The sequence below is a fragment of the Cuculus canorus genome, chromosome 25 (genome assembly GCF_017976375.1).
Source record: "Cuculus canorus isolate bCucCan1 chromosome 25, bCucCan1.pri, whole genome shotgun sequence".
In the NCBI taxonomy this organism is placed as follows: Eukaryota; Metazoa; Chordata; class Aves; order Cuculiformes; family Cuculidae; genus Cuculus; species Cuculus canorus.
The window spans coordinates 6,263,538-6,287,257 of record NC_071425.1 but is presented as its reverse complement, the minus strand read 5'-3'; the positions used below and the strand labels follow the sequence as shown (position 1 = coordinate 6,287,257).

Below are 23,720 nucleotides of genomic sequence, written 5' to 3'. Positions count from 1 at the left end.
CCACAGCTTTAGAAAGAGATTAGAATCTGAAATCCCTTAAAAATTCTGAGTGATGGTTGAAATTTTTCAAAATTCAGCTCGTCGGATCCCATAGTGAACCAGTTCTTTGTGAAAAATGAGCTCCTGGTTTCTTTCTCTGCAGTGGAGTTTGTTTCGGTAGACCAGTAAAGGCAGCGTATGGGTTCAAATACTAGCTGTTCAAAGGACTTGCAGTTTGGTTCAGCCTAAAGCTGGGCTGAACCGCAGAATCACAGAATCCTTCGGGTTGGAAAAGACCTTTAAGATCATTGAGTCCGGCTGCAAACCCAGCACTGCCAAGCCCACCACTAAACCCTGTTCCTAAGCACCATATTCACGTGGCTTTTGAAGACCTCCAGGGAAGTAGACTTCACCACTGCCGTGAGCAGCCTCTGCCAGCTTGGTGAAGTAATATTTCCTGATATCATAGAATCATAGAATAGTTGGGGTTGGAAGGGACCTTAAAGCCCATCCAGTTCCAACTCCCCTGCCATGGGCAGGGACATCCCACTGGATCAGGCTGCCCGAGGCCCATCCAACCTGGCCTGGAACACCTCCAGGGATGGAGCAGCCACAACTTCCCTGGGCAACCTGTTCCAGTGTCTCACCACTCGCCTGGTGAAGAAATTCTTCCTAATGTCCAGTCTAAATCTGCCTCTCTCCAATTTATAACTGTGTTTTAACTCCAGTTTATATCCAATCTAAACCTCCCTTGGCACAACTTGAGACCATGTCCTCTTTTCCTATCACATGTTACTTGGGAGAAGAGCCCAGCACCCACCTCACAACCTCCTTTCTAGGAGCTGCTGAGAGGGATGAGGTCTCCCCTTGACCTCGGCCGCCTCTTCTCCAGGCTAAACAGCCCCAGGTTCCTCAGCTGCTCCCAGAACCCTCGTTCTCCAGCCCTTTCCCTAGCTCTGTTCTCTTCTCTGGACGCGCTCCAGCCCCTCAATGTCATCCTTGTACCGAGGAGCCCAATCCTGTCTTGGGGTATCATGAGCTGCTGCATCGCTCTGGTATCCAGGGTTGCTGTGTTACCTTGTTTTCAAGCCTTGTAAACCCTCAGCTTTTGGCAGCTTCATTTCCCTCAAACTGTGTTTGTTGCTATTCCTGGTCTCCTTTTAATGCTGAACTCCTCGGATTTAGTGTCAGATCCTTTGCTCATCCTGTATACTCTGTGTCTCCTGGAGTACTGTTATGTTCCTGTTCAAAAGAAGTCTTTGAGGAACAGATACACTCCTGACCTGCCACAAAACCCAGAGGAGTTTGCTTTGAGGTGTCCCTGGCTGCAGTCCCTGCTCACCTCGCAGCGCTATCGGGTGCCATGCTGGCTTCGCCCTGCCCTGACATCACCCTGGGGCACTGCCGCATCCATGAGTCTCTTCCCATGACCAGGAGACTCCTTCCTTCCGGGTATTTTGCCTACCTTGTTGCTCTTGGACCTCGCTGGGCACACTCCAAACACTGAGGTGTCTCCTCCTTGGAGCAGGGACCCGCCTGAGCCAGGCAGCTTTCCAGAAAGTCCCTGCTTGAACCTCCAAGTGTTTCCTGAGTTGGTAACTCCTGCTTGGCGTAAATAGAACTGGAGGGAACCTGAGCTGCTTGTCTCTAATGGGTTTTAACACACGTGGAACTCCTTTTGCAAGGTCAGCAGATAATTTTGCCCACAGTATTCTAAACTAAATGCTGTCTCTGGACATACCAAGAGTTTGAATCTCGTGGCAGGATTCAGACTACGGCCCTACCCAAGGGCACACACGTCCTGGTGGAGCATCTGCTCTTCCCAGGACTGGAGATTCATAGAATCATAGAATGGGCTGGGCTGGAAGGGACCTCAAAGCCCATCCAGTTCCACCCCCTGCCATGGGCAGGGACACCTCCCACTGGATCCGGTTGCTCCAAGCCCCATCCAACCTGGCCTTGAACCCCCTCCAGGGAGGGGGCAGCCACCACTGCTCTGGGCAACCTGGGCCAGGGCCTCCCCATCCTCACAGCAAAACATTTCTTCCTAAGATCTCATCTCAATCTCCCCTATTTCAGCTGAAAACCATTCCCCTCTTCCTGTCAATGCTCTCCCTGATCAAGAGCTCCTCCTCAGCTTTCCCGGAGCCCCTTTCAGCCCTGGAAGCTGCTCTAAGGTCTTCCTGCAGCCTTCTCTTCTCCAGGCTGAACACCATCTCTCTGTCTGTGCTTATATAGCAGTGGTGCTCCAGCCCTCAGATCATCTTTGTAGCCTCCTCTGGACCCATTCCAACAGCTCCATCTCCTTCTTATGTTGAGGATTCCAGAACCGGACACAATCCTCCAGATGAGGTCTCCCAAGAGAGGAAGAGAGGGGCAGAATCGCCTCCCTTGCCCTGCTGGCCACGCTGCTTTGGATGCCGCCCAGGACATGGTTGGCTTTCTGGGCTGCAAGTGAACATTGCCGGCTCATGTTGAGCTTCTATCCACAAACACCCCAAGTCCTTCTCTGCAGGGCTGCTCCCAATCCTTTCACTGCCCAGTCTGTGTTTGTGCTTGGGATTGCCCCGACCCAGGTGGAGGACCTTGTGCTTGACTTGGTTGGGTGACTTCTTCCAAGCTGGTTTTGAAGACCTTTGTGTTGCCTTCAAATGCAGCAGTTATGGTTTTTAATAGACGGCTTCTTCACATCTGAAATTAGTGGAAATTTTCCTTTGGGAATGTGAAATGTGGCGGGGGAGTTCAAGAGCCTCTCTTCCACCTCTTTGGTGGGAGGCCAGGGCAGGAACTTTGCTCCTCTCCTCCAAGGACACATCCCAGTTTCACGTTTTAGTAAAGCCCTTGCCTGTTTACGACCGAGTGGGTGCCAGAGCTGGGAATCTCCCAACAGCCGAGTTCACGGCACCGTTGCCTGAATGCTTTGATCCTGCTGTGTGTCTGGTGGTATTTTAAAGGTACGAGGTGTTGACCCAGATTACGGAATGACCAGAAATTGGAGTTTCTTGTCCAAACAAACCATTTCAATACAACACAAAGCTATCACAACCAAAGGTCTCCAGTTTCAAATCTCCACAACCCTAACGTGCTGTATCTTGGTGCGTGGTCTTTTGCTCTGGGGTGCAGCAAGCTCGTGTGTCAGCACAAGGACTGGTGCAGAGAGAAGTTGTGTCTCTGATGACAGCCCCAGGCTTTGTCTCCTTCGTAGCTTTTATTGCCACTTCCCTGTTGTTTCTGTCTCAGTGATGGGGTGGCGGCAGGGTTGATCTCAAAGAGATGTTCCTGGGTATTGGAGCCACAACGCCAGTTGGTTCTGCAAGTTCTGGAAGCCATTTGCTGCGATACAGCTTTCCCTTCCGTTCTAATCCACCTCCTGCAGCTCCTCTCCTCTGGAGCTTTGCTACTGGAGCTGCAAGGAGAAGGAAGACAAGAAAACCCAGGATATCTTTCCTTCTGCTCCTGTTTTATTTGATATCCCAGCTTTGAGACGGGGGAGATGGAAGCAGACAGAGCCAGGGTAGAATCCCAGAACAGTCGGGGTTGGAAGGGCCCTCTGGAGCATATCCAGTCCACCCCTCCCTAAAGCGGGGTGCACAGGGACATGTCCAGGCGGGGTTTGACTGTCTCCAAAGAAGATTCCACACTCTCTCCAGGCAGCTCGCTCCAGCGTGGGATGAAGGTAGCATGCAGGCTGCCATCATACCAGATGGGGAGACAGGCTGAGAGAGTTGGGGCTGTTCCACCTGGAGCGGAGAAGGCTCTGAGGAGACCTTAGAGCAGCTTCCAGTACTGAAAGGGGCTCCGGGAAAGCTGGGGAGAGACTTTTTACAGAGGTGTGGAGTGATGGCTTTAAATTGGAAGGAATGGCTTTAAATTGGAAGGGTGAAGATTTAGATTAGACATTAGGAAGAAATTCTCCATAATGAGGGTGGGGAGGCCCTGGCCCAGGTTGCCCAGAGCAGTGGTGGCTGCCCCATCCCTGGAGGGGTTCAAGGCCAGGTTGGATGGGGCTTGGAGCAACCGGATCCAGTGGGAGGTGTCCCTGCCCATGGCAGGGGGTGGGACTGGAAGAGTTTTAAGGTCCCTTCCAACCCAAACTATTCTATGATTCTATGAGTCTATGAGTCTATGAAATGCGTGCATGTCCCTCCAGGCTGGCTCACCTCCGGGCTGTGAGCACGCTGAGCTGGTGCTGATCAGCTTCTTCTCTGGTGCCTTATCTGTGGCTCAGAATCGCTGGAGGAGCAGGCTGAGCTCTGGCCAGACCAGTGCCTGGACGGAACAAATGAACACCCGCATCTCCAGCTGTTTTTGTGGCTTCCTTTTCCTGTTGTGTAGCTTGGGAGGTTGCATCCCATAACGGAGCTCTGTTCTGTTTGGTGTTTAGATGGATCCTGAGTATCGGGTGAAAAAATTCTTGGCTCTTCTGAGAGAAGAAGGAACGTAAGTACTTTTCTTTTAAAGCAGTGTTTAAAGCTTTCTCCTCCGCTCAGAAATCAGCATCTCCACCAGGAACCTGCAGGGTGGGGTGTCTGACCTCCTCGCTGGCCCGTCCTTGACAGACCTGAACATCGGGTCAGTTCTCTGTGCAGCTGTGTGCCAGCTGTTTTGGGAGGGAGGTAGGAGAACCTGAAAACATTTTTTGAGAACCTGAAGGCATTTTTGAGAACACCCAGGTTCTCTGCTTTTATTAGTTTACCCATGACTTTAAAATGTAAATGAGCAATTGGGTCACAATTGAACTTTCTGTGAAGTAAAGCAGAAGAAATTCTGCTAGAGTTAAAATCCAGCTGTTTTACCTAAAATCTGAACTTGATTTTTCATGTTTCTCCTGTCCATGAGAAGGATGTCCTGCTCTTTCCCCTGTAGGTACCATGGGGAATAGTTGAGCCCAGCCTTGACATCTCCTAGTAAATGACTTTCTAAGACCCATAGGGTGGTCCCTGTGCTGGGAGAACTCCCAGAGGTGCTCCTGGCTGTGTGTGAGGGGCTTCCAGTGAGTGCTTGGGGTGTTTTATACCTTTGGGTGTTTGGGATGTTTAGATCCGTGTGTGTTTTCCTAATGGCTTTGGCTTCTTTTTCCAGCGTTCCTACCCTGGACTGAAGGGGGACCAAGCGCAAGACTAACAGCTGGAGAAGTGACCAACCTGGAGAACATACCCTGGGATCTTTACTCTTCTGTGTTCAACACACTGGACAAAGTGAAATGCTCCCCTGTTTCCAAGAACCCGATGTGGAATCTGCATGTGTAGTGCAATATGGTATCTTTATTCTTCGTCTTTACTGCTGTCATGTGGAAGTGTCTCCTAGAACACCGTGCTTCTGTCTCTGTGCAGGCGAGGCTGCGTTCTCATTTGATTTTTAGCATGGGGAAATGTCCTGTAAGTTTTGAAGCTAACGCTCACTTGTGTCCAGCATCCAGTCACTACGATAGGAGTGAAATCCCGATCCCTAATAAACCTGACAGCCTGTGGTGAAGGCAGAGTTCAGTGCTGCTCTGTGTGGTCCTGACTGATGAATGCTCTCTTGTCGTGTCATCCTATGCCTCACTGAACACTGAGCCAAGCTGAAAACAAAGACCATGCCCATAATAATTCCACTCCAGAATTGTTAGTCCTGCTTTCTTTGAGACCCGGGTACTTTCTGACCCGAGGAGAGGCTGGCGTTAGGGACTGGAAGAAGACAGGGAAGTAATTTGATCAGGGTAGAAGAAACTTCCAAATGCAGTGTTGAAAGCCTCACAGCTTGTGGTTAATCCAGCACCAGTTTTAGAGCCGCTGATTCCCTCCTGGAAGCTCCCGTGGATGCCGTGGCCGTGGCAGCTCTGTCTCAGCCAGCCCCATCGCTTCCTATTTTCCTGCCATGGTACCAAAGGTTGCAGTTCTTCCTTAGAGACCGAGAGGAACCAAGCTCTGCGGATGCCCCAGATGTGTGTAGCTATGATTTTGCACTGAAATAAAGGAATGTATCGCACTTTATGTGGTCCTTCCCCTCCAGCCGTCTCGCGGTGCTGCGTGAGGCTGCTCCACTCTGGTCCTTTGGCTCCACGCATTTCATGATCCCTGGACCGTACCTCAGCTTGAGGCGTGAAACCAAAGCCATTTATGAGCTCTTAATGCAGCTTCCTAAGCTTGTTGAGACCCACGGCGAGGGGTGAATGGCCTGTTCCCACCGTGGGGTTCCGAGGAAGCAGGGTCCTTCTCATCCTTGGAGGCCCAAAGATTCCGAGTGCTTAGTGCAGACTTAGAGCAGGTGGAGTATTTTAGCCTCTCCGCTCCGGTTTCTTTCCCTTTGGCAGTGCTGGTGTATCGTGATGACATCGCCAGGCCCAGTGGTCGTTGTTCCCTCTCATTTTGTGTACGATCTCGTGAATTTATTTGTTCTTCCTTCCCTCTGCTCGTCCCAGTGACAGCAGCACACCCTAACTTATATTTCAGAGGAAATGATGTAACCCTGATCGTGTCTTTGTCCAGAGCTATATTGATGAATAAATATCTGGTTTAATTGCACATTTGATGGATTCAATAAAAAGCACAACTCCTTGCGAGGAGCTGGGAAGCATCTGTGTCCTTGGGGCTGGTCACAGCGCGGTGGCTGTGGAGACCTGATGGATGGCGTGAAGAGAACAAAGCTGTTCTCAAAGGGATTCCCAGTTTGTACCTGAGCACAGAGGGGCTGAAGACAGCCCCAGCCTGGACAGCTTGACCACAGGTCAAGAAGCTGGCTGAGAACACCTTTGGTTCATCCCATCCTAGAGTGTTCTGGACCCTGCAGCGCTGAGGAGGCCCCGGGGATGTGCCTGGGTGGGGGTGAGTGAAGCCTATCGCACTTGAAGGCCATGCTGGAAAACCAGGGCAAACTGTTGGGTGTGGCTTCCCACCTATTCCCAGCTTGCGGCCTATTCCCAGCTCTCCATCCAAGATGTTTCCTGTGGGTGGGAGAAGAGAATGACTCGGCAGCCCATTTTCCATGTGACACACTGGGCCAGGATGGCTTTATAGTGAGATGCGGCTTTAAAAGCAAGGGCCAAATCCCTCATCTCCTTCCTTATCTTGGAATGGTTTGGGTTGGAAGGGCCCTAAAGCTCATCCACTTCCAGCCCCCTGCCATGGGCAGGGACACCTCTTGCTGCTTTCTCCTGGACCTTCCAGAAGTGTAACTGTCTCTAGACTTGAATCGTTAACCCAAGACACACATATATCAAAGTGTTGGGATGAGTTTGGTGGGCGGAGTGCGATGGAGGAGGGCTTGGTCTGAGGGACAGAAGCTTCCACTCCTGAAGCTGCTGAGCTCGAAGCTCTCCATGAGGCTGGACTTCTCAGCTGTCTGGTTTGTTAGGAACACATCAGGGGGGGGAGCCTGCGGCATCGCCGCTGCTGTCGGTAGGAGACGGCACTCGCAGGACATGGTGAAGCGGAGGTGGCAGCGTTGGCGCACGCGCCGTGCGTGGTTCGGACAGCACCATGCGAGAAGGTGGATGGAATTGTTTGGGGATGGATTAGGGATAAGGGTGGGAACATGGAATGGTTTTCTTTTTCTTGGAACCCTTCGGAGAGGTGTGTTTGAGGGCAGGGCTGGGGAAGTCTGTGCTCAAAAGCATCGTTAACGTACGAGGATGTTGCAGAGACACCTACAGAATCACTTATGGACGGGAGAAGGTTTTCTAGGAGGACATTTGGATCTCCGTCTGTCCTGGCCATCAGGTGATTCCATGAGAGCCTGTGAGTGCGGTGGTGGGACGACACGAAGCCTAAAGCCCGTTTTAGCCCAGTTGAGTGCACTGTGAGGCCTCCATCAACCATCCAACCATCCATCCTCCAACCAACCATCCATCAACCTCCATCTCAGCTGTACCATCTCTTCCCTTGGCTGCGCTTTGCGTGCGCGTGGTGTCTCCATGCATGAGGACCCAGATGCTGCCCCACCATGCCCGTAGACGCCGTCCTACAGGACATGAAGGACCTTCCCAGGCAACCACACAAGCTGGCAAGTGCATGTTTTTGGTTTTTTACCTTTTCTTTAATGACTTACCACAAAAAAATGCAAGTTGAAATATATTTTTCTCCAAATATATATATTTATATAATATATAATCTTAGTTAACTCAAGTATATACATTGTATAATAAATAATGCTTATAAAAAGAGACATTTTCTGAATATAAAATAAAAAAAAATCGACCTCTACAACTTTATACAAAACTTTGGATACAGCAGATTGATGGAAAAAGAGCTTCCATTCAGTGCTAGGTTACCTGGCTACAGGAAAATAATTACAAGGCAATAAATGTTCTATTTAATATTAAATACCTTTTCTTGATTAAAAAAACCCAAATGAACAAACAAACAAAAAAGGGATTTTGTGTAAAGTCAGGTACCTGGGGCCGTTTAATAGATATGTTTAAATAAAATGCAGGTCAGAAGATGGCTGAGTTCTGGACCGGGAGATGACTTAGAGCTCTTCTATGATCCTGGGGGCGTTGGAATTAGATGATCGTTAAGGTCCCTTCGAACCCAAACCATTCTGTGATTCTATAATCTTGGCTGCCCCATCCCTGGAGGTGTTCAAGGCCAGGTTGGATGGGGCTTGGAGCCCCTGATCCAGTGGGAGGGGTCCCCATGGCAGGGGGTGGAACTGGATGGGCTTGAAGGTCCCTTCCAACCCAACTCATTCCATGATTCTATGATTTTAGGGAGCAGATGCTTCTCGGGAGGTGTGGATGCAGGAGCTCCTCAGGACGCTCCGCAGAGGTGAGACTGCGGGGTTGGTTCTGATCCTCTCCGGGCACAGCTCTCAGCGACAGCCGTGTTCCATGGGAAGAGGCTCTCCCCCGTTTTATTGCTTTTGGCCGTACCGTGTGCTGCTCTTCTCTGAGGACAGAGAAGCGAGGGGAGCAGAAGACACAGTTCAGATGACTTTGTTCAATCACTGATGCGTGAGGAGTGATGCTGGAACATGGCGTTGGGCTTCATCTCCTGGGAGGAGCCCACCGGGACAGTTGGTTTTATAGTTTTGAGGGTCAATGCACCATGGAAACCAAAACCTCGAATGAGAAGGTATGTGGTCCAGGAGGGGATGTGGCCTGGGGAGCGAGTGGGGCCAAACGCTGGTTCCTCTGCACTGGGATGGGACATGCGGGGTGTGGCTGCCCTGGGCCCAAATCCCGGCTGACGAGGTGGAGCCTCTGCAGTTGAGGCAGAGCCTCATGGGCAAATAGGTGATAGCTCAGGAAATTGGCCCTGGATCCAAGGACGTGGATCTGTTGGAGTGAGTCCAGAGGAGGCCATGGAGATGATCTGGAGGCTGGAGAACCTCCCATATGAGGCCAGGCTGAGTTGAGGTGGTTTAGCCTGGAGAAGAGAAGGCTCTGAGGAGACCTTAGAGCAGCTTCCAGTGCTGAAAGGGGCTCCAGGAAAGCTGGGGAGGGGCTCTGGATCAGGGAATGCAGAGAGAGGATGAGGGGAATGGTTTGTAGGTGAAAGAGGGGAGATTGAGATGAAATCTTAAGAAGAAATATTTCCCTCTGAGGGTGGGGAGGCCCTGGCCCAGGTTGCCCAGAGCAGTGGTGGCTGCCCCATCCCTGGAGGGGTTCAAGGCCAGGTTGGATGGGGCTTGGAGCAACTGGATCCAGTGGGAGGTGTCCCTGCCTATGGCATGGGTGGGACTGGATGGGCTGTGAGGTCCCTTCCAACCCAAACCATTCCATGATTCTATGAAATCCTGTGGCAGGGGAAGGTTCTCCCTGGGGCTGTGCTGTCAGCTCAAGGTCTCCCTTCCCCATCAGCCTTTGCCTCTCTCTTGCTGGATGAAGTGGTTGGACAAATCTGTCTGGCGGGGGGAGGCTGATCAGAAGCTTCATCAGAAACCTCTTCTTGCTGTGGCTGTTGTCTCCTTGTCCGTTACTGATGCTCAGAGTTGCTGTAGCAGCCGGCCTGGTGGGACCCCTTTCCCCAGAGAGGTCCTCTGGGATATGAAGTCCTATGAGGGAACACTTAGTAAAGAGGTGCATCAACAGGGGGATCTGCCCAGCCCTTAAAAATCTCCCTTGGGCAGCTGCACAGCAGGGACGCTGCCGGAGGAGGGATGGTTCCCATGGAAGCGGTGGTGGCCTCACTACATGTGCCCTGCTCTTCCCTGGGCCAGCGCTGGGCTCTGCTGTCCTGCCTCTCTCCTCAGGGGTTACAGGAGATGATCTGGGGCTGTGGGGAGCAGAGGGGGGAGGTGAAAGAAGACACTGGTTGGAAGCACAGTCTGTCAGGAACATCTCCAAATGGGGACGTCGCCCTAGAAAAGCCTGACTGATGGGCAGCTGCTCTAAGCAGTGGCCAATCCCACCTTGCTCAAACAGGTTTGTTTCTCCAGTGCCATCTCCTCGGAGCAGGAAGGAAGGAGCCTGGCTGGTGTGGGCTCCTTTCCTCCTCCTCACCACGTCTGCTGAGACCAAGAACGCCGTGCCAGCAGGCGACCTGTGTGTGCTCAGCTCTCGCTGGGTAGAATTCATTTCCACCTGAACCCCCCAGACTGGCACCTCCGTGGGCCAGCACTCCGGAGGAGGAGAAGGAGGAAGAGGAGGGCTGAGCTGTTGTCAGCAGCACACGCGGTGGTTGAACCTGGCTTGGACCTCCCTGTCCCCGCTGCTCCCCACGCCACCGAGCTCGAGACAAGTAGCACATCAGTGTCTGCAGCCAAACCTTGGACCACCTGCCGTGGGTGAGGTGCTGAGAGCCTCCTCCGCAGCGCTGGTGCCGTCTGGGTGAGGGGTCTGCCCTGACCAAGGGTGTTAGAGTTTCTTGCTGCCATCCTCTAGAGTGTGAGTCCACCACGTGGGGGCTGATCACGGGGTTGATAGACCCCTCAGCCTTGCAACCTCCCATCGGTTGGAGATCTACCCATGCTTACTTGCAGGTGTGGACATCGTAGACGCGTATGCACTCCTGGCAGCTCACGTAGCAGCACCAGTGGAAGATGCAGTGACACTTCTCCTTCCTTTTCTCAGTCCTGGTGTTGTGGCCACGACCGCAGCACAGCAGGTCACAGCCGTCGATCCCGTGGGAGGTGACGTTGCACGTTCTGTCCCTCGTTCCAAAGGACCCCGTCTCTGGGTTGGGCTCGCAAAAGTTGGGGGAGTTCTCGTAGTAGACCAGATCTCGCTCTGTTGGTGGCTTGAAAAGAGCGTACTTGGCCCGAAGAGTTTCTACCCATCCCCGAGATTCCCGGTGCTTTTCAACCACCATCTCGGAGGCGCTGTCGTATTTATCCTTCAGGTAGTCACCGATCGCCCGGAAATCCGGCTGTGCCCACCAGCAGGTCTTGACCTCGCAGCTTCCTGAGAGACCGTGGCACTTACACTTCAGGTGCATGTGGTCCAGGATGGTCTGTCCAGGGAGAGAAAACAAGGTGGTCAGCAGCAGCTTATGGTGCCCGGCGTTTGCTTTCAACCACCTGAGTTTGGGTTTAAATATCTGAGCTGAGCTGGGTCTGGGAAGCATAGGCTGGATGGGAGTGGTGGGAGCTTGGGAGAGTGATGGGAACATCTCCAGACAGGGATGTCACACTAGAAAAGCCTGACTGATGGGCAGCGGCTGTAAGCATCTGTCCCATCCCATCCCAAAGCGTGATCCTTTCCATGGTGTCCTCCCTGTTGTGAGGAGCAGCTGAGGGACCTGGGGCTGTTTAGCCTGGAGGAGGTTGAGGAGCTACACTCTCTACAGCTCTTGGAAAGGAGGTTGTGGGAAGGTGGGCGCTGGACTCTTCAACCTACTAACAAATGATGGGATGAGAGGAAACGGCCTCAAGTTGCACCAGGGCAAGTTTAAATTGGATACTGGGAAAAATGTCTTTACTGGAGAAGTGATGAAGCCCTGCAGAGGCTGCCCAGGGCAGGGGTGGAGTCTCCATCCCTGGAGGGGTTCAAACAATGTGTGACCATGGCGCCTGGGGACATGGTTTAGCAGGCACGGTGGGGTTGAGCTGATGGTTGGACTGGATGAGCTTAGAGGGCTTTTCCAACCTTAATGATTCTGTGATTAATTTCTATGATCCCATGATCAAGTTCTCTGACGATCAGAGCCCAAAGAAACTGAGGGTTGGAGGATATCTCTGACCATGTGGATGTAGACTGATCCCTTACCCTACTTCTGCTAATGACCCTTCTGTGCCCGGAGCCTGACAGTTCACGCTAGAAAGGAGATAGAATTTTGAATCTAAGGACATGATGTGTTCTTTCCTTGAGAAACCTCTGTCTGGAGCAAGTTAATCACTGCTTTTTGTTAAAATTGTTAGAGTTTGTTTATGTTTTTTTACAGGAAGCTGTCAGTCGCTAACACACATCAGAGATTTGAGGTTCTGCCCTCCCACCTCTGCCTGCCATGGTACTGTCTTTCCGGTACCTGAAAGGGGCTACAGGAAAGCTGGAGAAGGACTGTCCATAAAGGTTTGTGGGGATACGATGAGGGGGAACGGGGATAAACTGGAGAGGGGCAGATTTAAACTAGAAATTAGGAAGAATTTCTTCCCCATGAGAGTGGTGAGACCCTGGCCCAGGTTGCCCAGGGAAGTTGTGGCTGCCCCATCCCTGGAGGTGTTCAAGAACAGTTTGGATGGGCCTTGGGCAGCCTGAGCCAGTGGGAGGTGTCCCTGCCCATGGAAGGGGGTTGGAACTGGATGGGTTTTAAGGTCCCTTCCAACCCAAACTATTCTATGATTCTATGAAAACGAATCCCCAGTGTTTGCCGCGGGTACTGCTGGAAAGGGCTGCCTGGGACGTGGTTAGTGGGCGCTGCGTTTGCAAAGGACCCAGAGTAGGTGGTGCCCATTGTGTCCAGCAAGGACAGAACGGAATAGATAGAATTTCTTCCTAATGTCTAAGCCAAATCTTCCCCCTTCCAATTATTAGGGAAAAATGCTGTGCTCTGGAAAATAATCCCAGGAAGCTCCTGGCTGGGCATTGCGGTCCCATTGTGGTCCAGGCTGGACCATTCATGTGGTCATAGATGAACCGTTGAACACTCACTGTCCTGCCGGCCTCGTTGTTGTGTCTGTTCATAGCTGAGCGGGCGTCCGGCCGGTTCTCTCGGGCATCTGCAAACTCCCGGGACACCAGCACGCCAAAGTCGGCATCCTCGCTGCATCCCCCCCATTTCCAGCCGTCTCCTGGAGGTCCTTTGTGGTGGGAGTCGCAGCCACAGATCGTGGACGTGCCCTCGGCACAGGAGCGGGTTACAGCGAAGGCCACCCCTGCGGACGCGATGGCATGGACAAAGGCGGACTCTCGCGTGGCTGAGGATAAACAGAGCCAATGGGTTATCAGTCAAGGTAACACTTTGGTTTTCCTTCCCAACCCCCTTCAGCATTGCTGAAAGGAGAAAGTTATTTTATTCATAGAATCATAGAAACATGGAATGGTTTGGGTTGGAAGGGACCTCAAAGCCCATCCAGTCCCACCCTCTGCCATGGGTAGGGACACCTCCCACTGGATCCGGTTGCTCCAAGCCCCATCCAACCTGGCCTTGAACCCCTCCAGGGATGGGGCAGCCACCACTGCTCTGGGCAACCTGGGCCAGGGCCTCCCCACCCTCACAGCAAAACTTTTCTCCCTAAGATCTCATCTCAGTCTCCCCTCTTTCAGCTCAAAACCCTTCCCCTTGTCCTATCCCTTCAATCCCTGATCCAGAGCCCCTCCACAGCATTTCTGGAGCCCCTTTCAGTACTGGAAGCTGCTCCAAGGTCTTCCTGGAGAAAACCATGGTCTTTAAGCACAGTAAAACAGGGTTTGCTCTGTGCAAGAACCATGAAATAAATACAGGGGCCATTTAAAGCTACTTGAAGATGAAAGTCGAGGTGGGCACAGGAACAAAGGATTTAAATTGGCTGGGCTTTAATCTGGGTTCAAAATTGAAGGATGATAATCATTCCCTTTCATCTGAGGACTTCCAGGGCTGGAGGAGAGCAAGACTCACCAGAGCTCAGAGGTGTCACCTTCATTAGGACACAGACTGGCGAGTCCCCGTGTGTTTCCCCAGTTAGCACAGTGACAGGAACTTTAGTCCCTGGGTTCTTGCAGTGGTGACCTGCAAGGATTTAATTTACCAAGCAGGAAGTGTTTTGCTCTTTTTACTCATTTTGAAATCAACAGGGGTTGGACCATTGACTTCACTAAGGCCGGACTAAATACAGGCTTTCCAAAGCACAGCCAAAATAATATCTCGGTCAATGTTCTCCCTGGGGGTATCTCTTGGTTCAGAGCCTCTCTGGTGGAACCATGATCTGCACAGGTACGGCGCCCCGTGAACGGCCCTGGGGTGCTTTAAACCTACGTGGCATCCCATGAAGGTGGAGATTTCAGATCTCTCAATTCAGAGTAGATGTTGTGGTCAATCCAACCTCACGGCAGGGACTGGGGAGGTGCAGAAGGCAGCGGATCAGGGGTGCGGTGCAGGGGTTTCCAGTGGCTTTGTGGGTGCAGCTGGACTGAAGGTCAAGATGGTCATCAGTGGATGTGGAATGAAGCCAGAAGTTTCTGCTGGCTCGGACCATGATGACGTTGGAGACCATTCCCTCCTCCTGGAGTAGGGGCCGTGAACCATCTTCTGAGCTGCCCCACGCATCCCTCGACAGCCTTGTGCACTGGGGAGGTCTTTGCTGCTCCAGCTCTTGCTCCTTGGCCTGCAGAGCTGGGGTCTGGCTTCCAAACCCAAGGCATCTCCAACTGAGCTGATTTCATCCCGTGCAGGCAATTGAAAGAGGCTCGTGGGTGAGTGCCAGCTGCGGAAACGCACATCCCTGCTCTGCTGCAGCGTGGGGAGCTCGGTTCTCGATGCCAAATGTGATCCTAAACTAGAGCTGCTCAACCCTGTCCTCGCCGCTGGGACCACACTGTGGTTTTCACTTTCTTAACCCTTCCCTCCTTGCCCTCCCACCTTGACAAACCAGCAGAGATCCAGCCTCTACCTGTGGAGGTTTTCCTTAGATCCTTTTCACCAGCAACTTATACTGGGACCACTGGGGGCTACGGGCCACAGGTTGAAGATCACTGGAGTGTTCCAGCCGGACAAAGGCGATTTGGGTGGCCTGTGATCAGATTAGAGGATCTGGCGAGCCCTTCTGGCCTCAGACCAGGACAACTTGTGGGCAGCAGGGGCAGACACGAGCCGCTCTCCTTGCTGACATCCCTTCGCTTTCCATCCCAGAGGGTCTGAGAAAGCAATGGGTATGGGACGGAGAACGGCTGCACATTCCGTGTGTCCCCATCCACCGAGCGCGGATGCTGGGACGGGAGCCAGGCCGGGCAGAGGTGCGATGCAAGCAGAGATGTGATGGATCAGAGATGTGATGGGCTTCATCCCACCACGCTTGCATCTGCCTGGCGAGCTCCCCACGCGATGCCGCGGCCGTCGGAGCGAGCTGCAAACACAAACGCTTCGCCTTGGAATTCTCTCCTGGGTTTGGGCGAGGAGCTGGGAGAATTTCCCAGAGATGAAATGCGGGAGCAGCGTTCCCAGAACCAAGGGAGGGGCTGGCGAGGGAGGATTAGAGCCGGCTTGACAGTGCACCACTGCGACTGTCTCCCATCCAGGCCCGTTACCTGCTGGGACACTCAATTTGCCATTGTTCCCGCGGTGTCACACTGTATTACCAGCATAATGCAGAATGTTTCCGCCGGCCAGCGTACCCACGGCACAGAGCACTGGCATTCCCCAAGAGCACCTCGTAGCAACGGGGCAATGTTCCCCTGTCCTGCCGTCACCCTCCAAACCCGCCAACCCGGCTGGGAAATCCCTATTGATGGCTCTCCCCAGCCCCCCGCCACCGGATCAGAATGGCTAAAGGGCGTGTGAATGCTGCAGCGATTTGAAACGACTGCGGCGCTGGGATGGTATCGCTCGCCCTGCCTCACAGTAGGGGAGGAAGCTTAGCTCTTTCTCATCGGTATAAGCTTATTTTTCTCTCTCCTTCTCTCCTTTCCCTCCCCCTCCCTTTAAGCTGCTGAGTTTATATCAAGAAGGCCCCTGATCCCACACACCCCTGTTTAGATGCAAATGACTGCGGGTGTCATGGCTGAGAAAAGCCCTGGGTTATCTTGGTGCAGGGCTGCCTTTTCACAGCTCGTGGCAGGGGCTTAGCCAAGCACACAAGGACCCCCGAAGGCACCCGAGCCCAGCTGCCTCTCCTGCACCTGGCCCCGCCGCCGTCGCACGGAGAGACGCTGCCGTGGCTGCTGCTGTCGGCAAAGGGCTTGAGCCCAGCTGAGGTTGAGGAGCATCTTCCTGGAGAAGCATAATATCATGGAAGCATAGAATCATGGAATCATTAAGGTTGGAAAAGCCCTCTCAGCTCATCCAGTCCAGCCATCAGCCCAACCCCACCGTACCAACTGAACCATGTCTCCAGGTGCCACAGCCACATGGTGTTTGAACCCTTCCAGGGATGGAGACTCCACCCCCGCCCTCTGCTGGGGCTTCACTACTCTGTCAGGGAAGAAATTTTCACTGATATCCAATCTAATCCTCCCCTGATGCAACCTGAGGCCATTTCCTCTCACCCTATTTCTTGTTACTTGGGAGAAGAGATGAGGACCCACCTCACCACAACGTCCTTTTAGGTAGTTATAGCAATCAATGAGGTCTCCCCTCAGCCTCCTCTTCTCTAGACCAAACAATCCCAGTTCTCCTTTCCTGGAAGCATCTTCCTGGAGAACAAGAGTGAGCAAAGGGTGGCAGAGGGGAGAGCAGTTCTCCCATAGCTCAGCTGTGAGGAAATGTAAGAGCTTACGAAGGCTCCTGTCAAACTCCCCACTGCAGATCCAGTCCTGCCTGTGGCTTGGGGACCTCTTCTCCATCCCCAGAGTCGATCTCCAGCTGCCCGTGGGGCATTCCTGCCTCTGGGCACTGTGTTTTAACTAAAATCCCAGTCCTTCTCATGAGTCAGGGCATGGTAACTGCTCGCCCTCACGGAGCAGCAGGAGGTCACCTGCCTGTTGGCTCCACCTTGGCTTTGGAGCAGGACTTGGCTGGAAGAGACATTGTGCTTTAATAAAATCTGACCTTATTGTAAAAAGAAAAGGGAGAAAGAAGAGAAAGGTGGGAGCCGGTTTTTCCTCCCTCCTTGTCCCAGACTGCACACCTGCAGCATAAATCATCTTGGAGAATTTGCTTGTGAAAACACGATCTTACCCCTCACTCTGGGGTTGGGCTTCGGTTTTTTTTTTTCATAGCCCAGGTTAGGGAAAAAAAAAAATGCAAAGAAGAAAACTTGCAGGAAGATGATGAGGAAAACAAAGCCTCTCCAGCTGTGGCTGCCACAGGGTTTCATGGAAAAAAAACCCTCATGAGGCTGAATTTTGGATAGGGGACATGGGAGGAAATGAGGTTGGGCAGGAGGATCTCAGCCAGGGTGGGTGCTCAGCAGCCCCCAGTGGGAACCCTGCAGCCCAGAGGTGGTGGAGTGTCCATCCCTGGAGGGTTCAAACAATGTGTGGCCGCGGCACTCTGGGACATGGTTTGGCAGGGACGGTGGGGTTGGGCTGATGGTTGGACTGGATGAGCTGAGAGGGCTTTTCTAAAATCAATGATTCCGTGGTTCTCTGATTCTATACTTGGGAGAACACTGAGCGGCTCCAGGTGCTTCCATGTAGGGGGCTGAGCCTCTCCCTCTGTGCCCACAAAGGATGAAGGTGTCATCAGGTGTGAAAGCCCTCTTCACTTCAGTCCTATTCAGTAGGAACTCTATTCAGAGGTGGTGGAGTCTCCATCCCTGGAGCGGTTCAGAAAATGTGTGTCCATGGCACTTGCGGACATGGTTTAATCGACAAGGTGGGGTTGGGCTGACGGTTGGACTGGGTGAGGTGAGAGGGCTTTTCCAAACTTAATGATTCCATGATTTGCTGTTTCTTGCTTTGCTGCAAATTGGAAGCCATGCAAGACACTACGAAAAGAGAGATGAGAGCCATAGGGTGAAGCTGTGAAGAGAAGTGAGATGCGGATGCGATGGGAGGCTGTGGGAAGAGCTGGGGGCAGCTTGGGCTCCTTTGGGCAGGGGTGCTCTGTGCTCCCAAACTGAACTCCAACCCTCGAGGCCGGGATGATGTGCCCAGAAGGAGCAACCAAGACAGGCTTGAAGGTGTGTGTCATGTGAGGTGCTGCATGGCCCAACCCCTGCCAACGGCTCTGTTGTTTTCATCAAAACATGGAATTGCTATGGTTGGAAAAGACCTCTCAGCTCTTCCAGCCCAAGCCCACCGTGCTGACTAAACCACGTCCCCAAGTGCCACATCTGCACGTTTTTTGAACCCTTCCAGGGACAGAGACTCCACCTCTGCCCTGGGCAGCCTCTGCCAGGGCTTCACCGCTCTGGCAGTAAAGAAATGTTTCCTAATAACCAATCTAAACCCCCCCAGCACAACTTGAGACCATTCCTACACCACATTGCTTTTCAGACTAAGCTCCGCTGAACACAAGCAACTGAGATGAACATTCTTTGTGGCACTGTTAAAATGAAATTATCCTCAATTTCTTTTCAAACTGTATTAGAAATGATTTTCTGTGCTATTGTAGGGAGAAGCGCACCTTTGAAGTTTTGTCCAAAATAGCTTCAATCCACCCGAGGGAGTAGTGGATGAGATTAACCCAAATGCTGCTCTTTGATACTTAGAGGTGATTTCATCCAGGCAGTTCTCAAGCTTAAATACCGGCTATTTTGGGCTTAGTGTTTAATGCCCAGTGGCCTAACGCACAGTGCAGACTGCAGCAGTGGTTGTCATCCTAGTTTGAGTCTTACTATTAAATAATGATACGTAGTTAGTGGGGTTACACCCCTCTGTGAGTCCTGGAAGCCGACCGGAAAGGAACACATCAACAGCTGCCAGGGATGCTCAGGGCTTGGCCAGACACAAAACATGCAGCCAGAGATGATCATGGATCTTGGTTCCGGGTTATGGGCTCAAACCTCTTGATTTCTGTTGCTGTTGCAGCCAAGGAAGAGGGGATGGCAGCCCAGGAGATGCTGTGAAGGCAACGGCAATGGTCCAGCAGCCCAGGAGATGCTGTGAAGGCAACGGCAATGGTCCAGCAGCCCAGGAGATGCTGTGAAGGCAACGGCAATGGTCCAGCAGCCCAGGAGATGCTGTGAAGGCAACAGCAGTGTCCTGCAGCCCTGTCACTGAGGTCCCCAGATTCATCATAGCTAAAGAGATTGAGTGGGGCAGGACCAAAACTTTGTTATTGCCAATGTTCTCTCTTCCTTCTTCTGCAAAAGCAGTGGCCAAAAAGCTTCTGTTTTCCTCTGCTAATATTCATCCTCAAATTTTGGGATTGGCAAAGGATTTCCTGGTGTTCCTTCTTGCTCCCTAGATGAAATGAATCCAGTCCCATCTCCACTCCTTGATTTTCAAAGCAGCAATGAAAACCCATCAGCGCATTTAAACAATGTAAAGAATGAGCACAATATTCTTCTGTGAGGGTGAGGAGGCCCTGGCCCAGGTTGCCCAGAGCAGTGGTGGCTGCCCCCTCCCTGGAGGGGCTCAAGGCCAGGTTGGATGGGGCTTGGAGCACTCAAATCCAGAGGGAGATGTCCCTGCCCGTGGCAGGGGGTGGAATGGGATCGTCTTTAGGGACCCTTCCAACCCAACCCATTCCATGACTATATGAATCAAATGGGTTATGCTTTGCCGGGTCGTTATTTGCAGATGATGCTGTTTATTTTTAACTGCTCTACTTACAGGGTAGTGAGACACGAGAATAAATGCATTTTTCAAGCTAATTGCCTGGCAGCGCTGTCAGGGAGGCTGCTGCTGCATCATGCCTTGATCAGGAAAGCCGAGGAACAAACATGCTCCATCATTTTTCCCCATCTGCCACAGGAATTGCGGAGCTCTGGGTGATATTTTACTTTGTCAGCTTGGAGTGCAGGGAAATGTTGAGACTTGACCACACGTGAGGTCCCTCCAGCCGAAAGAACCTTAAAATACCCATTATAAATTTAAAGCTCAGTTTGCTCATTACGGGGAGGATGATTCAGATCCAATTTTTAAGTGCTTCCATGCTGACAGAAATGGTGGTGAGAGATTTTCAGCGCCTGAATGTTGTAAGACTTCTTCTATAACCTCTTAAAATACCTCATAATGAGTTTTTTATGATAGGTTTTAAGAAAATGAAACCTCTCTGATCTTTTAAGTGCTGAAGTTTAAGATGCTTTCATTTGGCAGCCAGTCATGGCGTAGCAAAGCTTGGTGACGAGTTATTGGACAGTAAATAAAACTTTTCTGCTAAATTACAGCCTGGCAAACGGAGCGGAGCTGAATCTCCTGGTCCCTATGATGATTTTGCACTCCTGATTTCTGCACAGAATCCCTGTAACCCAGAGGAGTCATTTCACTTCAAACTACTGGTGCTTAGGAAACCGTACCGGTATTGGAAGGCTGGAGGTTGGAAGAAATGTAATGACTTGTTTGTATGCAGAATATTACAGTTTATAAGAAAGCTTTCGTAGCACACATGCACCCCTCACTGCTGGGAAACAGTGAACGTCCCGGCTTTCAACCCTGATCTCTACGGTTTTCTTAAAGGCTGGACCATAAGGTTCCCCTTTCGGAAGTGTCACTGGGAAGAATAATTTCTTCTCGATTAACAGAATTCACTTTCCTTCCAGGGCTCCTGGAAAGCTGGGAAGGGCTCTGGATCAGGGAGAGCAGGGACAGGATGAGGGGAATGGTTTGAAGCTGAAAGAAGGGGGACTGAGATGAGATCTTAGGAAGAAATGTTTTGCTGTGAGGGTGGGGAGGCCCTGGCCCAGGTTGCCCAGAGCAGTGGTGGCTGCCCCATCCCTGGAGGGGTTCAAGGCCAGGTTGGATGGGGCTTGGAGCAACCGGATCCAGTGGGAGGTGTCCCTGCCCATGGCAGGGGTGGAACTGGATGGGCTTTGAGGTCCCTTCCAATTCTCTTTTTCTTCCCAGTCCTGACTCTTTCCGGCTCATCTGTGAAAAGCTATGTTGAAATCCCAGCTAAGCCTGGTCAGGACCATGGATCTCAACCACAGCTTCTTGCTGGCAGGGAACCTGCTGCCCATTGGCCTTCTGGGATGGACAGTGCAGGCTTCAAAGGGTCTGTCTTGACCCCCAGGGAGCTTGACCACAGCCCCTCTCCTTGGCTTTTCCCCTGGGTCTGCTGGACCGTGTTGTTTGGAAGCACTGCACAGCCTGGGCAGGGAGGATGGAGCCCAGGATTCCAGAACAACTGAGCATGGGACAAGACCTTCACTTTACCCTGCCTGGCCCTGCTGAGGGTTCCTGGGGTGAGAGCAGACCCTTCCCTCATTGCCCCTTTCAACGTAACCCATCAAAACACTGGAAAAAGGAAATTGGAGAAATGAGGGTTGAAAGCAAAAACATCAGACTCTTTCCCAATGTGTGATCGTGGAATCATAGAATCCTTAGGTTGGAAAAGATCTTTGAGATCATCAAGTCCAACTATATCTGACCACTACTAAATCATATCCCTAAGCACTTCATCTGCCCATCTTTTAAACCCCTCCAGTGATGGAGACTCGATCACCTCCCTGGGCAGCCTCTGCCAGTGCTTCCAGATCTTCATGGCTTGTCCAAAAGCCAAGTGGAGATCACACAGAATCACGAAATCACCAGGTTGGAAAAGACCTCTTGGATCATCGAGTCCAACGATTCCTAACAACCACTAAGCTATGTCCCTGAGCACCTCATCTCCCCGTCTTTTAAATACCTCCAGGAATGGTGACTCCACCCCTCCCTGCGCAGCCTCTGCCAGGGCCCCATGAACCTTTCTGTGAAAAATTTATTTCTGATATCCACTCTGACCCTCCCCTGGCACAGCTTGAGGCCATTCCCCCTTGTCCTGTCCCCTGTCCCTTGGGAGAAGAGCCCAGCTCCCTCCTCTCCACAACCTCCTTTCAGGCAGTTGTAGAGAGCAATAAGGTCTCCCCTCAGCCTCCTCTTCTCCAGGCTGAACACCCCCAGCTCTCTCAGCCGCTCCTTGTAACCCTTGTTCTCCAGCCCTTCCCCAGCTTCGTTGCTCTTCTCTGGACACACTCCAGAGCCTCAACATCCTTCTTGTGGTGAGGGGCCCAGAAGTGAACACAGGATTTGAGGTGCGGTCTCACCAGTGCCGAGTCCAGGGGCAGAATCCCCTCCCTGGCCCTGCTGGCCACACCGTTTCTGATCCAAGCCAAGATGCCATTGTGACGGTTCTTCCCACCTCAGCAAACCCCTTTCCTCACAGCCCTCCAGCTCCATGTTTACCTTTGTCCAGGACCGGCCCAAAGATGGCCAGGCTGTCATCGATGGTGGTGCAGTTCCAGCGACGGCCCCGGAACTGGTGTTGGCACTCCTGGATGCCCAACTTCACCCCCTCAGCCACGCTGGGCATGATCTCGATGTAGTTGCGGCAGAAGCGGAGCTGCTTGGGGACAAGGCCGGGGATGGAGCCGCAGAGGATGGGCTGAGACCCCAGGGAGCTGTACTGCTGACCTAGAGCAAGGGACCTGGGAGGGACAGAGGACAGTGTGAGGGTTGGGAAGCAAACTGGTACTACTGGTTCTGCCCCTGCGACCATCCCGGAGGAATTTGATGAGGCAAAGTGAACCAATCGTTCAGAGGAAAAGGTACAGAAAAACAGGGATTTCAAAAGAAAACGGGAGACTTTCTACTGAACAGAACTGAAGTGAAGAGGGCTTTCACACCTGATGACACCTTCATCCTTTGTGGGCACAGAGGGAGAGACTCGGTCCCCTACAAGGAAACACCTGGAGCCACTCAGTGTTCTCCCAAGTGTAGAATCAAAGAATTATGGAATCATTGATTTTGGAAAAGCCTTCTCAGCTCATCCAGTCCAACCGCCAGCCCAAACCCATTGTGCCTCCTAAACCATGGACACAATTGCCATGGCCACACGTTTTCTGAACCCCTTCAGGGATGGAGACTCCACCCCTGCCCCGGGCAGCCTCTGCCAGGGCCTCACCTCTCTGTCAGGGAAGAATTTTTTCCTGACATGCAACCTGAACTTCCCCTGGTGCAACTGGAGGCCAGTTCCTCTCATCCCATCACTTGTTCCCTGGGAGCAGAGCCCAGCACCCACCTCACCACAACCTCCTTTCCAGGAGCTGCACAGAGTGATGAGGTCTCCCCTCAGCCTCCTCTTCTCCACACCAAACAGCCCCAGGTCCCTCATCCGCTCCCAGAACCCCTGTTCTCCAGACCCTTCTCCAGCTCCGTTCCCTTCTCTGGATGAGCTCCAGCCCCTCAATGTCCTTTTTGCAGTGAGGGGCCCAAAACTGAACCCAGGATTCAAAGTGTGGCCTCTCCAGTGCTGAGCACAGGGGGATGATCCCTGCCCTGCTCCTGCTGCCACCCCATGGCTGTTCCAAGCCAGGATACTTTTGGCCTTCTTCGCCACCTGGGTCACTGCTGGCTCATGTTCCACCATCGCTGACCAGCACACCAGGTCTTTTCCCACTGGGCAGCTTTGCAGACACTCTTCCTGAAACCTGGAGCATTGACATCCCCACGGGGCTGGTGGATCTGAGAAAGGAACCCCAAGGAGCTCTATCTGGGGAGCAACACTAGGTGGTGGGGAAATATCCTTGGGTGTCTCAGCTGTCAGGACACATTGATTTGAGAACTTCTGAATTGCGGCCAAGATGGGATTTATCCTGTCCATGGCAAGTTCAGCAGCAGGGGGACATCCATTTACTAAGGAGGGGCTGCTCTGTGGTCAGGCATG

The 23,720-nt window shown here is 52.3% G+C and overlaps 2 protein-coding genes across 2 annotated transcripts in view; one reads left to right on the top strand and one right to left on the bottom strand.

Annotated features, from left to right (window-relative positions):
- The window catches only part of NSF (N-ethylmaleimide sensitive factor, vesicle fusing ATPase), an 86,910-nt gene extending 81,457 nt beyond the window's left edge, over nucleotides 1-5,453 (top strand). Inside the window, exons 20-21 of the mRNA XM_054088226.1 lie at nucleotides 4,364-4,419; nucleotides 5,062-5,453. Coding sequence (XP_053944201.1) covers nucleotides 4,364-4,419; nucleotides 5,062-5,080 — 75 coding nt within the window. The 3' untranslated portion in view covers nucleotides 5,081-5,453. The remainder of the gene's footprint in view (nucleotides 1-4,363; nucleotides 4,420-5,061) is intronic.
- Nucleotides 5,454-10,697: 5,244 nt separating this feature from the next.
- Nucleotides 10,698-23,720, bottom strand: part of WNT3 (Wnt family member 3) — a 47,472-nt gene continuing 34,449 nt past the window's right edge. Inside the window, exons 2-4 of the mRNA XM_054088501.1 lie at nucleotides 22,241-22,482; nucleotides 12,989-13,254; nucleotides 10,698-11,351 (exon numbers count right to left, since the gene is read on the bottom strand). Of these exons, the coding sequence (XP_053944476.1) occupies nucleotides 10,872-11,351; nucleotides 12,989-13,254; nucleotides 22,241-22,482 (988 nt within the window). The 3' untranslated portion in view covers nucleotides 10,698-10,871. The remainder of the gene's footprint in view (nucleotides 11,352-12,988; nucleotides 13,255-22,240; nucleotides 22,483-23,720) is intronic.